Source organism: Lissotriton helveticus, chromosome 4_1 (genome assembly GCF_964261635.1).
Source record: "Lissotriton helveticus chromosome 4_1, aLisHel1.1, whole genome shotgun sequence".
Classification (NCBI taxonomy): Eukaryota; Metazoa; Chordata; class Amphibia; order Caudata; family Salamandridae; genus Lissotriton; species Lissotriton helveticus.
The window spans coordinates 574,058,972-574,076,806 of record NC_136063.1 but is presented as its reverse complement, the minus strand read 5'-3'; the positions used below and the strand labels follow the sequence as shown (position 1 = coordinate 574,076,806).

General features: G+C 44.4%; 1 protein-coding gene across 1 annotated transcript in view; it reads left to right on the top strand.

Moving 5' to 3' along the window:
• The window catches only part of C4_1H8orf34 (chromosome 4_1 C8orf34 homolog), a 1,074,551-nt gene that overhangs the window by 656,904 nt on the left and 399,812 nt on the right, over positions 1-17,835 (top strand). The window contains exon 8 of the mRNA XM_078685630.1: positions 16,256-16,391. Coding sequence (XP_078541756.1) covers positions 16,256-16,391 — 136 coding nt within the window. The remainder of the gene's footprint in view (positions 1-16,255; positions 16,392-17,835) is intronic.

The window sequence follows — 17,835 nt, the reverse complement described above, 5'->3', positions numbered from 1 at the left end:
TGTTAGTTCCTTGGTGAGGTCAGTGTTTTTAGCAGTTAAATCCTCAAGTTTTGCCAGCCTATTTTCAATTAGCAAAAGCCTTCGCTCCAGCGGCTGTATTATTCGAGAGACAGTCAAAGATAGTTTATCGAGCAGCAGATCTACGTTCAAAGAGTTTAAAGACAGGTCTTGGTGGGGTTGAACGTGATTATTCAACACTGGCACCACAAGATCTATTAGCACGCCTGGCTCCACAATGGATACTTCAGTGTGGCTTCTTGTTTTCTGATGCTTGGGTTTTCTACCCCGAAGTGTGGCACCCGCTCGTTTCCTTATAGGGATGGCTCCTTCATTGCGTGCGGGAGAGACGGATGGGGTGGTAGTATCTATAGTTCCCTCAGCCCCAATTGTGTCTAGATTGAGCATTCAAGTGGGTGGATCAATCCTAATGATTGCAGGGCGAAAATGGTCTATAGCTGGTCCTACCATATCAGAATTTCGGTGAGGGTGGACCGGTGAGAGTACTTGAGCTAACTGGCCCAGTGAGGATCTTTTTTGAAATGCCGGATCCTGGGACAGACGCCGTTCTGAAACAGCTATCTCTCGTTCCAAGATCGATAATGCCCTCACAATGAATTGGTCCAGGGTCCCAATGGCGTGTCCTGTCATGGTAGTAGGTTTCATGCCTCTGCGGGCCGTCATGGGCCATGATCATAAGTAACAGACGAGCTGGTAGTACTCACGGTTTGAAGAGGGCGAAAGAGGGTGGGCCCAGTCTGGTCTCTTCCGGCCTGTAACGGGCTAGAATGGGTCCGCCCTTTGCCCGGGCTTCGCCGGGCGCGACCCACGCGCGATCCCGCGACACAGTGGCTGTGCCTGCTTATGAGCACCTCCAGGCGCAAGAATCACGGTGGCCGCGAGGGAGCCTGGGGGTTGTGGTCCCCCTCCACGCTGCGGCCTCTGGAGAATGGACGCTGCGGCGGCGGGAGGGAGACGGCCAGCAGGTGTGTCAGGCGGTAAGGGCCGGCAGCAAGGAAAGTCACAGGATGCCCCAAGAATGCTCAGATATATATATATTGTGAACAAGGCAGCATGAGTCTGCTGAAACGCGTAGATGTTGTTATCTCATCGTAAATAAAGCCCGGGTGTTTCTGAAACTCTACCTGGAGTGCTGGATGATTATTTCTTAAAGCTTTGGATAATCTCATATTATATATATATATATATATCACCCCGAGCAGCAATTCCGATCCCATGAGGCGCAATACAAAGGCATCATGGGACCTGTAGTTCCACAACGTGGGGCTACAAAGGAGTGCCGGTCGTCACCAAGGGGGCGGAGCAAGACTTTGCAAACAGCAGCGTGGCGGATCTACAAACACCGCAGCACTGGTAGCAGTTGGAGAGGGGCGCTGAAGAAGGCTGGTATTGCCGAAATGCATTCGCCTGGGACATTCAACCAATAAAGTGCTGCTTTGTTTCTCCCTTTGGGTCACAGCTTCTTTCTTTGGGAGGAGGAGTATCTACAGACATTACTTGCTACAAGCCAGTACGCAATCCTGTGTACCCCCGCCGTACAAGAGGTCCGGACTTTCTGGCAGGCTCCGTCGGGAGCATTCTTACCTTGGACTGCGGTAGCAGTCGAGTCCAGCACCCACCCTGGCACCTGGCTGATATTGCGGGCAGGGGATATTCATATCCCTTCTGTGGGCAACCAGGATTCCTGTGCTAGCCACCGTAAAATATTCCGGGAGTTGAGGTAACGGCGTGAAAAGAAGGGGGACTCAAGGTGGCGCCTAATTGACTGCTTGCCCCACCTCCCAGTGTACTGCCAATGCTGTGTTTCCCACGGACATCTACTCCGAGAATATCACCCCGAGCAGCAATTCCGATCCCATGAGGCGCAATACAAAGGCATCATGGGACCTGTAGTTCCACAACGCGGGGCTACAAAGGAGTGCCGGTCGTCACCAAGGGGGCGGAGCAAGACTTTGCAAACAGCAGCGTGGCGGATCTACAAACACCGCAGCAGTGGTAGCAGTTGGAGAGGGGCGCTGAAGAAGGCTGGTATTGCCGAAATGCATTCGCCTGGGACATTCAACCAATAAAGTGCTGCTTTGTTTTTCCCTTTGGGTCACAGCTTCTTTCTTTGGGAGGAGGAGTATCTACATATATATATATATATATATATATATATATATATATATATATATATATATATATATATATATATATATATATATATGGAGTGCATTGACGTAACAAATGTTGCGCTGTGTGAAAGTGTGTATATATGTATATATATATATATACCCAAACATCCATCCTGCTCCGGAGAGTAAATGGCACGTACTCATGATCGGTAGGAATAGGGCAAATTTATTGGTTCAGGTCTCCCACGACCCCGCAAAGACAGAGAGACGCGTTTCGCCTGCGCAGCAGGCTTTGTCAATCCCATTTGGCGCCTAACTTTTAAAAGTATATATAGCCCTCCCCTTTAATGCAGGCACTGATAAACATGAAAAACAGACTACATAGGTAAATTCATGTTTGGAAAAACATACATAGCATGTTAGATAGGTAAAGTGCATAATGCAAGGTAATAAATACAAAGGCCGCATAATGCAAAGCCATCCTATTATATGAATTATATCCTATCATAAAAATTGTCAGTGCATTATCAGACTAGGAGAGTGGCATATAAAAAATAACATTCCTAAATATATATATATACATATATATGTGTGTGTGTGTGTGGGAGTGTATATATATTTGAGGTGAGCAAATTTAGTGTGTCTCTGGTGTTGCATGTTGTTCCATACAGGAGCTGCTCTCCACTCAAACTTGGGAACTGCCCAGAGTTTTCTGCTTCTTTTTTGCATAATTTATGCGCCACTCTATGCCTGAAAAGGTATTGTTTTGACTTATACTGGGTTTTTCCTTGTGTCTGGACAAGCTAAACCTCTTTGAAGAATTATAATGATGGCGAAACACATGTCAGGGGTTGCTTTTATTTGGTATTTTACCCTTTCAAAGCTATAACACTGAGCTTGAGTGGTAAAAGGCATTTGTCCTTTTACAGCTCGACGTGGATAACACTCTGCTAATATTATGCTTAAAGACTTTGCTGTAGAAATGGAAAACAACTTTTTCCCTTTCTATTTGGGCTTGGATGGCACCGGGCTAATACTATGCTTAAAAACTTTGATAGAAAAGCAGATCTTTGAGGCGAGCAAATTTAGAATGTTGCTAGTGTTATAGGGTGCTCCATACAGGAGCTGCTCTCCACCTAAACTTGGGAACTTCCCAGAGTGTTACATATATTCTTCAAGAGTCAAAAGTAAGTTATTTGAATTTAATGTTAGTTTCTATGGGGTTCTATTTTAAGTCCATCTCTATTGAAGGGTGTTCCAGTATTAGTGGTTGGCCATGTGTGGTGCTGGACTTACTACTTCTCTGTTTTGGCTATAATAACTTCACTCTTGTAATTTTGGATCCTTCTCCAGTTTCAGGGGGTGGAGACATGTAACTGTACACTTTTGAGAAACTTTACACTTGTAAATGGTGATTAGCCAAATATACTAAAGTTATTCACAAGTTTAAGAATAAACGTACATGTGTAGATTTACTAACATGAAAGTTTACCTTTAGGAATAGGCCCATAGACATATTCTGATGCATAGTTTCATGGATGATAGTCTCTCTCCTAGTAATGCAGTACAAGGGAAAGAGATGCACTCCGAGTAGTCCATGTTGTAATTCTTTTTTTTAAATCAATTGTACTTATGGTGGCGTGCCGAACCTGCATTGCGCTTCGTCTCTGTAGTGCTGTAGAGTGATAACTTCACAATAAGAATCATCTGTAAGATTCCATCAGGCTGCACTGCCTTAATACACCTTGGGTTTAAATCCAATGGACCAATTTCTTATATAAATTATCTTCACTTTTGTCTTTATCTTTATTTAAACGTACTTGTTTTCACCATTTACTCTCATTTTCTCTTCAATTCATTATATTTAAACGAAGGTGTCTCATAAAATCTCAGGAGTCAGAAGTGGGTTCCACAAGCCATGATATTTATTGAAAATCGCCCAATGCATTTCGGGAAGCTGATTCCCTTCTTCAGGGGCATCTATAATGATCATAAATAAAATAATTTAGCTAACTTTATCATCATTAATAAGACACTTCATTTGGATTACAAGAACAGGTTATTTGCAGTTATTAACCAACAACTTGATACCCACATGATTTACACCATACTTTTCAACATGTTCAGGCCCTAATGGCTTACTCATATCCTTCGTATGCCCTGATTTCTTCACAATATTTCCCACAAATATTCACCTGCTTTTTAAGCTACGCAGTCTTTGTTATTATTAAAATATCTATACTTGTGCGCTGTTTTGCTCTTACCCGAGCTTGTAGTTCGCCCCATATTATGTAAAACGAGTCCACCCATCTTGCCTTTCAGCGCGCTGAAGCGCTCCTGATGTCGGTTAAACCCATGTTACAACAGAATCCTCATTTAAATTGCCACCACGTCTTCTGCGTCAGCCGGAAATTCAATACACGTGTTCACCTCGCATCTATGCAGTAACATTAACGAAGGACTACATAAACTTGGAAAAATAGATTACTACAATTCCCAGAAACCATCCTACAAGTTTTGATTTATCATGCGATACTCGTATAAATGTTGCTTTTATTCTCGTTATATTCCGTAAAACAGTTCAAGGCTGATTCATATAAAATCATATGTTTCTTTGTAACAATTGCTGAGTGTCTTTAACTGTTACAAATTGCCCAGTTTTTGTCACAACTTACAAAAGTTATGTCAACCTTGCAGTTTTCCTGCAAGTTTCTGCAACTCTTAGAGACCATATTCCTTTGGATCTCATTATATTTCCTCACTTACACATGGGAGGTTCCTTAGTGCCAACAGCTGTATGACACCCGTGTCATCCTTATAACTTGTATTATTTCACCCACCATGATAGCTAGCAAGTGGATCATGTCATGTCTTGTCATGCGTGACACCATAAGCCAATCCTGACATTTTAGCCAAGTGTGTTGCATTCTCTAGTTTTTCAACTTATAATTACAATATTAAAAACAAAACTATCAGTATGAGAATGCAGAAGGCTTTTGGCTAAAAGGACTCTACCGGTGGAAGTGTAAAGGGTTAAGAAAGAGGCTATTTGGTTGCTGTTCTCATTTACATCATCATTTTCCACTCGTTTTTTGAGAAGGGAAATTGCGCACATCCAAGAGTCAATACTTATACAGTTATTTTGTAGGTTCATTGACACAACGTGCATGTGCTGGGGATAATCTGTCATCAGTAGACACTACTGTTGCTCTGCGGTCGTGTCAGCACTACTATTAACATGACAGGGACAGTTAGGGGTGCTGTCGGCCATGTGTTATTATTCATCAGTGGTGTCTGCTGCCATTAGGGGGCAGCCTAGGGGAAAAATAATAATTTAAAAAAAGTACACTCACCTTCCTGCTGCCTGAGGTCGCCACTGTGACCCTCTGCTTCCGCGCCTCGCATGTTTCCCATGAGCACAGGCTCTAGACTCCCCTGCTGCCAAACCCAGCGCTTTTAGAGAAGTGCTGGGATTGGCTTGAGTGAGCCTGTTTCCCACTCCGAAGGGGACTGGAAACTTTCACCTGCTGTTCTCTCCACCTGACAGTGCAGCTCGGGTTGTGGAGAAGTCAGTGCCCATGTCGGTTTTGGCCATCCTGAGATGAAGCCAAACTGACATGCACACTGACAGCAGGGCCCTGTGCCCCCCATTCCTGCTGCTGATGGCCCCACCCCCAAGACTCAGCTGATGGCTCCGGCACCTACAGGTACAATAGTTTGATAATAAAGCTGTTCTATTCATTTTACATTTTTTTCTGCTGCTTCCAGCAGTAGTGCGACGTTCCGCTGCCATAATGGAGAAGCCGCCCCTGTTAGTCATATGCTTGTTAAGTCATAGCTGCCAGGTGGCCCCAGTCCAGGAATGAGATGGTCAGAGAGTTCTGGGTTTTTAGCCAACAGCACATTACAATCTAGGACTTGCAATTATTCTTTCAACAAATGCATATGGGCTTAGAATTCCCATCATGTGACACCCAGTTTCCTAAAAAGGGATCTCTGGAGTTGAACACTATACTGGACCATTGGAAGCTGTTTGTAACTGTTTTAATATATTTGTTCACAACCAAAGTATTAGTTGCAAAATGCAGGGTGGGTAAGAAACATTGCATTGCGTTACTTTGAAATGGATCAGGCACTAAAAAGTAAATTACAATTGCATGATATAAGTTCTGTTGTCCATATGCTGCAGCTACTATGGCGGCTTATTGGTCCCATATCATAGGTGATGCAATACACCAGCCTGGACTTTTTAGCCTGCATCACTCTGGGAAAACTTTCAATTTTTTTCATGCAGTGCAGTGAAGCAACCATAGTTGCTGCATTATGTAAAAGAGAGAGAGACATAACCGCACCATATCTATAAAGACGTGTTGCTGCTACTGTCTTTCCAAGTGCTAGTTCACTGTGTCTGTCCAGAGTCTCACAAATACACACAATCACACCTATGGACTAGAAAGGCAGCCTTCGAGTGCAGAATACTGTGCTTAGACTTAGTATGAAACTTTCCCAATGTTTCTGTGTGGTGTTCATGACAGCACAAAAACAAAGTTAGAAAAATTTAGAGAAGCGAATATTTTTTTCCTTCTTTGCACCTGGCTTGAGGAAGAGCCATTTTTGGTGCAAAGCCCTTTCTACAAATGGTAACAGATAGGGCATTGCATTAAAAATCATGGATGGTCACATGGGAATGCCCATGTACCACTCACCGGTGTACCCATGTACAAAACAAGTTCTGCACTGGGAGCACGTTGTGTAGGTTTGCCTCACTTTTAATGTTGGTCAAAGCGGAGCTGGTTTTCACTCATGTTATATTTGCTGTGTCCTGGCATTAATAACATCGGTACCCTGTATATAAACCATGAGTCTATTCAGCTGGCTGCGTTTTCTGAAGGCGAGGGCGCTAGATCGATAGGAATAACAGTTTTTTTTTAAAAAAATCCGGCCATGCACACTTTGAACTCTGGCTTGCAGCTTAATTAAATATGCAGACTCCAGTATCGTGCCCTATCCGCTAATGAGATCACACTCAGCCCTTTCCTGCATGTCAGCAGGTTGCAGACAACGATGGGTGAATATATACGTCACTGAGTGATCATGTCACTGTTGGCACACTAGCCCCTCCCTGCAGAAAAAGCAGACTGTTGCAGACTGCCTAACGTCAGAGCAGCATTAAGGGATGCCCAGTACTTTCAAAATTAAATTCATTCTCTTCGTGTGAACACTAAGCAAGCATTTCATCTGGGTGTGTAATATTTAGAATCGTGTTTTATTAATGCAGACCTCTTGTGCGCATGTACCATCTAGAAGTCATTAGGTTCAAAGGCGCTGTATGTCACCTACTGTAAGGCGGGTGAAAGCACACGTGGCGTCACTTCCGGTGGCTTCATCCGTAGCGGTTGAAAGATTATATCCTGTGACAGTCTCCCAAGCAGGGTGCGCCCAAATCTAGCACCGAGATTCCAAAAATCTATACATACGAAAAATCAACTCCATGACATATTTTGTTAGCACTTACCCAAGCAAACCATACACCCAAGAAACAATGAAAGAACACCCTCGCACATCTGACAGTTCGCACACTTGCACACCAGGCGGCTGTGTTTCCATGTTTTTTACACAATAATTGTTTTTTATGTGCCAGGAAATGTGGTTACTTTCAATGTCCTGGGTAATTCTCACTTATGGACTTGATTTCCGTGTATCTGGGGACGTGTCGACAAACACATAGCGTAACCCACTAAAATGGAAACAAGCGCAAAGCGTGACCTGTTTATATATAAGCTGTCAGAAGAGACGCCAAAATGTCAGCCATGTATTTTGTTTGGTTCTGGCCTTGGCTCTGATGGATGCCGCTGAAGGCTGAAGTTACTTTATTCTAATTGCCAGTGAAAGATTGCAGATTTTGAAAGGTTACTTAGTCATGGCTGTTTTCCTTGGATCTTCAATTATAGCCCGCTGTTTTAAGGCTGTAATAGTCAATCCTTTATTTTCCCGCTGGCCAGCGGCTCGTGGATTAGTAAACTGTGAGCCTGGTGATGGGTGCCAGGTTCTCTGAGGCCTTTAATGCATGTGTGACCACGAGGCGCGTTGTTGAGAGCCAGAGATAGTCCCACGAGTTTGCTTCTTTCACGCCTTATTAATATACAAGCACATTGCGAATATACAAGCACATTGCAAATATGACTGCAGCTTTCAAGATGGGCGAGGACGTCAGTGGGCCTTCTGGCTCAATGACTACCTCTGAGGATTCGCAGTGATTGGAAACGCGCTTTCATTTAGCTTTGAGCCGCTAGAGAAGGGCAGGCTTCTCAACTTAATCTGTGAGCAACCCAAGTCAGTAGAAAGAGTAAAAGACTCCCTCTGCTCAGGCCTCGCTAGTGAGCTGCAGAAGGAACAAGCTTTGGATTGACTTAAAAAAGTTCATCTTGATCCAACCGGGCAATCTGTGTCCAGACAGACCTTTTATTTGCACTTGGCCAGGGAAACAACGCCTATTCCCATTAAATGGGAACACATCTGCCTAGGCTAGTCAGGGCTGCACACTACACCAATCACTTACAAAGCAAGCAGGTGTGTTCCAGAGCCGGTCTACACTTCCGCATTCTATGCAATAAGGGCAGCGATTGACAGCATTCTTATGTTAATGAGCTGTCAATCACGCTTGGTCATTCCAGTGGAATGTAGTTTAAGCTGCATTTTCAATATGTATTTAAATGGAAGCTGGGTATGTTGGAGTTTGCATTTAGTTGGAAGTTCTGATGTGTATGGTTAGATCTTCCTGTTGCCTACACAATGGGAAAATGTGCTGGGAAGAGGAGGCATTGTTCCCCAACGCCATCCTATTCATTAGAGAGTCCCCTGCCAGCACCTCCCGCTATGAAAAAGAAGTCGGGTGAGGAAGAGAGGCTCAAGATCCTGGTTTTGGACACTGTCTCTACTTTAAAAAAGAAAAACGCAAGATCACAGTCTGTAGGTGGGCAGGAGCGGTATTCTGACATTTGTAGTTCTGGTTCGCCAGATGAGTCGTCTAGGGGCTCAATCTATACTACTATTATAAAGAGAGAACACAAACCTTTGAGCCAGGTAAACTCGGGAACCACAGCGCCAATCCACACACCCGATACATCGTAGAAATTGTCAGGGTGTGCAGATGGACATAGGCTATAAAAAATGTAAAAAAAAAACGTAAATTGAAAAATATAACTTTAAAAAAAAAGTAGTGCCCTGAAAGTAGCGCCGGCCGCGACGCTGCACTGGCCGCGATGTAGCGCTGGCCGCGATGTGCGTGATGACGAGGAGGAGCGGCGGACATGGAGTGGCACTGAAGTGGGGAGCGCGGGGAGAAGCGGCGGCTCAGGTAAGGTAAAGGGACACATTGGAGTCAGGGCGGGAGTGGGTGCGCACAGAGGGACGGGCGGGAGCCCTTACTGCACGCAAGCCTCAAATGCTGCCCCCAGCCCCCAGCGGCAGCTCAGGTAAGGTAAAGGGACACATTGGAGTCGGGGCGGAAGGGGGTCGGGGCGGGAGCGGGTGCGCACAGAGGGACAGGCGGGAGCCCTTAGTGCACGCAAGCCTCAAATGCTGCCCCTAGCGGCGGCTCAAGTAAGGTAAAGGGACACATTGGAGTCGGGGCGGGAGGGGGTCGGGGCGGAAGCGGGTGCGCACAGAGGGACGGGTGGGAGCCCTTAGTGCATGCAAGCCTCAAATGCTGCCCCCAGCCCACTTCTGCCCCGGGCAACGCTGGGGCGGGCTGCTAGTGGAACATGAAGGCACATATGTTTCCAAAGAACATTTGCCAAACATTGTAACCCTTGTTAGTGTACGCATGGGATTTCTGGATGCGAAAGTGGCCATCAAGTCTACAGAGCACAATTTCGAAAACGAATGATGAAGGCCTGCCCATTCATCCTTTCATAATGGACGTTTTCTTAAATGATTGGAAGAATCCAGAGATCATTCCTATGCCTCAATTCATGTCCAAGCTTTATTCTTTGTGGATTCTATTGTGATCAGTCTGATGGGTTTGCCAGAGACTAGGGTTTTAGTAAATAGGAGACAAAGGCGCTCTGCAAATTTACGTAGGTAATTCAATGTAAGCTATTTGGTTACGGTGCTAACAGGAAAGGGGCAACCCTACTAACCCCTTACTTTATGGTGGTAAAACCAACCACACACAACATAAGCAACAGTCCTGTGCACACGTACAGAGTAAAACTACAGAGTGTAGAGGTAATTACAACAATACTTAGAACAAAAATGTCCATGTTGATTTCTTGGGTTCTTTAATATGTCAAATCAAAACAAACAGCCAGCCGACACGTGTTTCTTCTGAGAAACAGTGTTCTCCGACTCTTCAGGGCTCAAGGTAAAATCTATGGAATGAAGAATCCCTGCGCCGGTGATAATTCCAACCTGGTTGGGTTTCCGAAAAAGGTAGTGTATGTAGACCAATTCAAAAAGAGTAATAGAGGCTGTACGTCAAATCAAAACAAACAGCCAGCCGACACGTGTTTCGTCAGTCAGAATTGTTTTGACCACCACCAAGACGCGAGGACCACACTAAAAAGAAATCTGATAGGGCACATACACTTGTCCCCATGGACTAGCTTTGATTGTATTGCTGTCCCTCAACGTACTCCTACAGTTGGGAGGATTGTTCCCTTTTAAGAGTTTATTGGCGGCCTGAGCTTTGGTATACATACAAGAGTACCAACTCCTATTAACCTACTCAACCTATCCAGCGAGGGTGCCAGTTTGGAAATATCAGCGCCATCCGTCTTACTCAATCCAGAGCATCTACGTACAGCCTCTGTTACTCTTTTAAAATTGGTCTACATACACGACCTTTTTCGGAAACCCGACTGGGTTGTTATTATCACCGGTGCAGGGATTCTTCATTCCGTGGATTTTACCTTGAGCCTGAAGAGTCGGAGTACACTGTTTCTCTGACGAAACACGTGTCGGCTGGCTGTTTGTTTTGATTTGACATATTAAAGAACCCAAGAAATCAACGTGGAAATTTTTGTTCTAAGTGTTGTTGTAATTACCTTTACACTGTATAGTTTTACTCTGTACGTGTGCACAGGACTGTTGCTGCAGTCTGATGGGGTGCCCGTCCATGGTGGAAGACAATGTTCTTAAAGATGGGAGATTGACTCCTCATTAAAGAAGGCTTATGCTGGATCCCATTTGGGCATTTGTTGTGGTATATATGGAGTATATGTTGCACAGTCTTTGCTCTCTGATTTTAAAACTTTGTTCACCACTATGCAAGTGGGTGGGCATTGTCCAGAATTATTGGAATCAATGGAACGGAAGAAAGAATTTCTTTCAGACAATGCTTTTGATTCAGTGTGTGCTTCGGTGCTGTCTTGTGGTGCATCCATTGTTGAAAGGCGCAAACTGTTTCTAAAAGGATGGAACAAGTATTCTGCCCAGGGGTCTATGGCATTGAGGTGCCATTTACTGGAACAAGAGTATTTGGTATGGACTTTGAAGATAAGCTGTATAAAGGTTTCAAGGAGCAGAAACATTATTTTTTCATGGACAACAGAAGCAGAATAAACAATCCTCTCCTTGGCAAAGCCCTTACATCAGCCTTCCCGCCATAGGCAAAGGAATACGTTCAAAGGTCAGAAATCCCAGGGCAAGGGCTTTCAATGCAAGTTCCAGAAGAAGCCAAGTCCGTATCAGGAATTCCTAGTCAGTGCTCCTGACTATGCTGCCCTAGTTTTTCCAGTTGGCGGGATACCAGAGGTTGGTGGGGGCAACATAATTTCCTAAAGAATTGGCGTTGCATGACTTCAAACAAGTGGGCGCTGAGTATTTTTGAAGGTGGTTACCGGATCGAGTTTGTGTCCTTTCTTCCATCAACAGGAACGATTCAGTCGTCTCTTCTAAGAGATCCACTCAGAAGGACCACTTAGATGGAAGGTATTCGGTTGCTTCTCCTGAAGAAAGCAATTTTCCAGTTTTAAAGTCAGAGAGGAGGCAAAGCATTTATTCAATTGTGTTCCTGGTCCGGAAATTAATGGGGTTTGGTTCATGATCGACCTTGAGTCCCTAAACAAATATGTTCAGAAGATCCCATTCAAAATGGAGACCCTGCAACAAATTATTCTTTTAATCCAAGCAGGCATTGTGATGACTACTCTGGATCTCATGGATGGGCCTCTCCATGTTCTCTATGTTCCAGCAGTGTATGCAATTCTCTCAGGTCATCATTGGCAGTATTGTGTTCTACCATTCAGCCTATGATCTATTCTACACCAAGATGGTGGCATCCTTAGTGGCTCACCTTCATCTACATGGGATCTCAATATTTTCTTACCTGGACGACTGACTACTTCAGGTCCCTCATGTACTGGTGATGCAGCAACAACCTGACTTGACCATACTTACACTAAAGAGACATAGATTTCTGTTGAATGTTCAAAAATGCAATCTCCAGCCCTCAACCAGAAGAGCTTTCATAGGGGCCAAACTCGACTCTGCTCTGTGCAAAGTGTTCCTGCCACAGCCCAGAAGCTAGCGCCTGCAAGAACTGCGCACATCTCTGTTTGTCTCAGGAGTCTGCCAGTCTGTTTCAGTGGATGGAGGTGTAAGGTCATGTGGTGGCTTCCGTCTTCACAGTACCATGGGCCAGATTACACCCCAGGCCATAACTGTGGCACCTGCACCGTTTTGTCAGTTTGCAAGTTCAGGATATTAACATGATGATTACTGTGTCTCATGACATTGTTCAAAGCCTGCAGTGGTGGCTGTACTTATCAAATCTCACCAAGGGAATGATAATGTATCCTTCTCCTCCAGCAGTATTGACAACGGATGCCAGTGTCCTGGGTTGGGGGCAACAGTGGAGCAGTGGTCCATTCAGGCTCGTTGGGACAGATTGGAGGTCATGCGATCATCCAACTGGAAGGAACTGTTAATAGTGGAGAGGGCCCTCTGGTTTTTCGAGCCTCACCTGTCAGGTTGCAATGTCCTGGTTTGATCAGACAATATGGCAACTGTGGCATATGTCAACCATCATGGCAGCATGCATAGACAATCACTAAATCAGGTGGCTTGTGCGACTTTGTCGGAACTTCATCTCCAGGTCGTATCTGCTCAAAACATCAGGGGTATGAACAATGTGGTAGTGGATGCGCTGAGTCTAACGTTTCCATCCTGTCAGGATCTCCTGCTGTCCAACAGGGTGTTGCACCTGGTCTGCAGGAGGTTCAGATGTCCAGAGGTGGATTTGTTTGCTGACGCAACCAATGCAATTCTGCCAACCTTCTGCTCAAAGGGCCCAGAAGTGGGGATGCGGATGCCTTATTGATTCCATGGCTGTATGCTTTGCCTCCCTTTTACCTCATTCAAGCATTTCTGCTGAAGGTCCAATGGTGGCGACCTTGCCTTACTGGTCTCGGAGATCATGGTTCCCACTGTTGAAGAGTTCGGCCATGAGTCCTCCTTGGATCTTGCCACAGAGACCATCTCCTCTGCAGTTGACCCGTCCACATCCGCCTATCCCTCTAACATTAGCAGTTTTGAGGTTGAGCGGCGGATTTTAGAGAGGAAAGGTTTGACAACCCACATTATTTTGGTAGTTCAGGGTTCTCGTAGGGTTTTTACTCTATCCTCTTACTCTAAACATTGGTTTGCTTTTGTACACTTTGTGTTCTCTCCATGATCTTTCTCCCACGTCTTGTTCAATTTCTTCTTTCCTTAAATTCTTTTTGGATGGGTTTCATAAGGGCTATGCTCTGTATACTTTGAAAGATCAGTGGGTGGCTGTCAGAGCTTTTAGGGGATTCAGTTTCCTTTTCCTTCGAATCCTGGGGTTTTGGTTACCAGATTTATTCGTAGTTTTTCCCTCACTTTGCCTGCTGTCAGATCTTCTGTTTCAGTTTGGGATCTTTCTCGGGCATCACCTTTTGAGCCTTTATCTATGGTGGATCTGAAGTTCCTTTCCATTAAGGTACCATTCCTGGTGCCTATCACATCTGCCAGGCGATTTGGCAGAGCTTTCTGCTTTGAGGTATTCCCCTGCATATCTGATGATTATGGAGGATGCTGTGGTGTTACGGTTTGATCCTGGATCTCAAGATCTTTGTTTGGCGTATATGCTTGTGGTATACCTCATTTTGTTATGAATGGTTCAAGGGGTGTAGAGGTAATGCCCTGATTACTTACTGGTAATCATCATTACTCTTACTCATAGTCCTACCCATCCTTGACCCAGCCATGCTTCCCACCCACTCTCCCGATATCAGGCCTTTGTGTTGCTTGCTATTTCAGGATGTGGTAATGTAAGGCTAGTCTATTATAGCCCTTAGCAGGGGGTGGGTTGGCTCAGTAAGCGTTTCTTGTTTTGTTTCCAGTCTTTTATTGGAAACTACCTAATTTTGTTATGACTGGATTAAGGACGAATAGGACTAAGAGTAATGAGAGTATTCCCCAACCCAGAAAGCCTTAGCTAATGACTGGCATCTGCTTTATAGCCGAATGATTCGTCATTTTGGCACTGACTGTCTGTGCAGAGCAACACCTTATGACCCAGGATTAGAGAAGATGACAGTAGGGCACGATTCATGGAATTCAACACCACACAATTAAAGAGAAAGTTCATATTACCTCTTACTCTGCACATGCGGCGCCACTGACACTGCAATATCTAGCATCCTACTACCAACTCCCAACCTATTGAACTGACATTTATATTAAACACTAATAAACTAGAGGAGACAATGGAACCTTTAGCCACAGGTGAGCCGTCCCTGACACCAAACTATGGCCTCCTGGATCACCAAGAAATACGGGGAAGGAACCATTCTCCAAGAAGCTGGCAGACCAGTGCGGCAGGAGATGCAGCTTAGCACACAGAACTATGGGCCATATTATCAAGAAAGGGCGATACATTATCGCCACTTTTATCGGCAGGAAACTGCCGCTAAAGCGGCGATAATGGGCTTGATAATATGCCCTTCTGAATTCCCATAGAAGCCCAGGTTCTGGTGTTAACCTGGGCTACTATGGGAATTCACAAGGGCATATTATCAAGCCCATTATCCCCGCTTTAGCGGCAGTTCCTGCCGATAAAAGCGGCGATAATGTATCGCCCTTTCTTGATAATATGGCCCTTTATGTTGTGGCGCTAGGCAGTTTTTTTTAGGGAAACCCTTCTTAAATATACAAAAATGAGCCGTAATCAAGTCAGTTCCTGCTCTAGTACTAGACAGGACTTCACCTAATTTTTTATGACTCATGTGAACCTGGAGAAACCTGTTTCTGACGCTGTCTTTGGAAAGAAGGGGTAGCAATTGTCAGCTAGTGAGATTACTCCTGTCGGGGTTGGGATATTACTTTCAAGAAAGTGGGAACTGTGATGAAGAAGAGGAACAAGGTTGTAATGAGCTCCTTCAGTATGTCAGACCTTTAATTTCCTTAAGAAGCTGTCAAATACGTTGTAGTATGTAATGCATGTAAAATTAATTAAATGCTCTTGCTCCGATTACAGCTCGGCAGGGGATACATTGTAATTAGGGCTTCCGGTTTTATGGCATTTATTTTTTTAACATTTCCGTCTGTATTTATCCATATTTATTTTTTGCTAATTTTATCTGTATTTATCCATATTTATTTTGGGTTTTGTGGAAAATGAAGCTGAATTTAGTATATTTCCAAATTTATTTGACCGATAAATACGCATTCATGCTTGAATGCCTGCCATTTTTCAATGCTGTGAACACCCACAGAAGATAAATCAATGCACTTATATGAAAATATGCACATTTCCATATCAACCTTGTGCATATCTACTGCTGTTAAAGCCTCTTAACTAAAATTCCTTTATTTTTTAACCCCTTTACCTATCAATCCACACAGCTATTGGCCTGCCAGTCATGGCAGACAGTATTTAGAATTACTCAAAAAGCAACACAATTTCCGTTTTCATCCACATTTAAAAATATACACAGATAAGAAAATAAATGTTTTCTGTCTGTATTTATCTGTAAAAATCAGTAAAAACGATAAACAGGGATCCTTAATTGTAATGCACTTTGAGAACATCTCCCCTTCTGATGTATGTGGTAGAGTGAGCGTGTGTTGCTGTAGTAACGGTGCTTTTCTTGCAGAGGACCTCGATGACCTGAGGATGGAGGGAGTCACTAGCCTGATGCCATCCGGCAGCAAGTTTAGCCAGGGTCGAAACATGTATGCCGCCGAACCCCAGGCGAAGGTCACCCTGAACATCTGCTCCAGGTGTGCCAGGTAAGACAACGGCACCACAGCCTGCACTGTCGAGGTGGGTTGTATCCTGTGTGTTTAGGCTTCAAACTGTTTGTGGAAGGGCCTAGGTTTGAGCCCCTCGAAACTGGAGTAGCACCGCTGATCCCAGCCACCCCTTGGCCGAATTGGAACAAGTGCATTGTGTGGTTTTCAGATCAGCACGTGGCCCTTCCTAATCCTGAATCAGCATGGCATTTAGATAATCCTTACACTTTATCCACACCTAGGAGCTATTTAAAACCTGAATGGGTGAAATTTAGTGTTTGTTTGCGCTTCTGTGGCTCTTACACTAAAGCAGTGAGGAGTTTAGAAATGCACAATCTATCTTCAAGCACCAGTGTAAATGGGAATTCGGATGCACAGTCGCAGGGCACATTTCTCTCCTTCGCATTTAAGAGTCTCAGAGACATTTTAATGCATGGGCAAAGTGGGCTCTGGCCCAGGGCCCCAGCCTTTCAGGGGGCCCCCTGAGAAGAGTCAGCCTCGTTCTCCAGAGTTTTGCCCTAATGACCTTGAATATTTCTTAAACAGATTGTTTTAAATACTGTCTTCCTTTAATTTATTTTTTATGTACCTGATGTGTGAGAGTCCAGTAGAGCCATTTTGCAGAGAAATGTTGTGTTTATGTTTCATGCAATATACATAAAAAAAGTTTCTTTTAGATCAAAACGAGGCCTAACATATAAGAAATTATTTGCAGTAATATTGGTGAGCTGCTGCTGTGTAACAATATTGAAAACACACTTAACTTTCCCTGAATATTAGATGTAAACACAGTTAGGGCCTTATTTATGAGAAGTGATGCATCACTGTGTGAAAACAGGGATGTGTCACTTCTTAGTGCACCCTTATTGCAACATGACGCATCATGTTGCAAGGAGTTACAGATACGTCAGTATTTCTGAAGTATCAGTAGGCGCAAAAGTGATGCTTTGCTGGAGTGTGTCTGAAAATAGACGCAACTCCAGCAATGTGTCTTTTCACATGGGGCAAGCCCAATGTGAAAGGGCCTGCATAAGTCTTACGCCTGCTGTGTGGCAGGTGTAAGATATTGACGCAATGGCATCCTAGAAGTGGCGCACTGAGTTCTCATAGATTTCAATGCGCCACTTCTATGAGGCTTTTTGGGAGGAAACACCCACCCTCTATACATTATACCTGGTGCAGGTATAATGTGGTGCAGGGGTTTACAAAGTAACACATCTGCCTAGATGCATCACTTTGCAAATAGGGCGCAACATGGAAAATCTTTTACACTGCAGGTGCATCACAAAAAGTGACGCACCGTCGGCATAAAAGTGAAGCAAGTCCTCATAAACAAGGCCCTTAGAATTTGGGTGAGTGTTCCTTTGCACTGTCAGGGACCTAATGAAATGAAATGAAGTAGTGTATTTAATAAAGCGCGCAGCTACTCAGACTAGAGTGT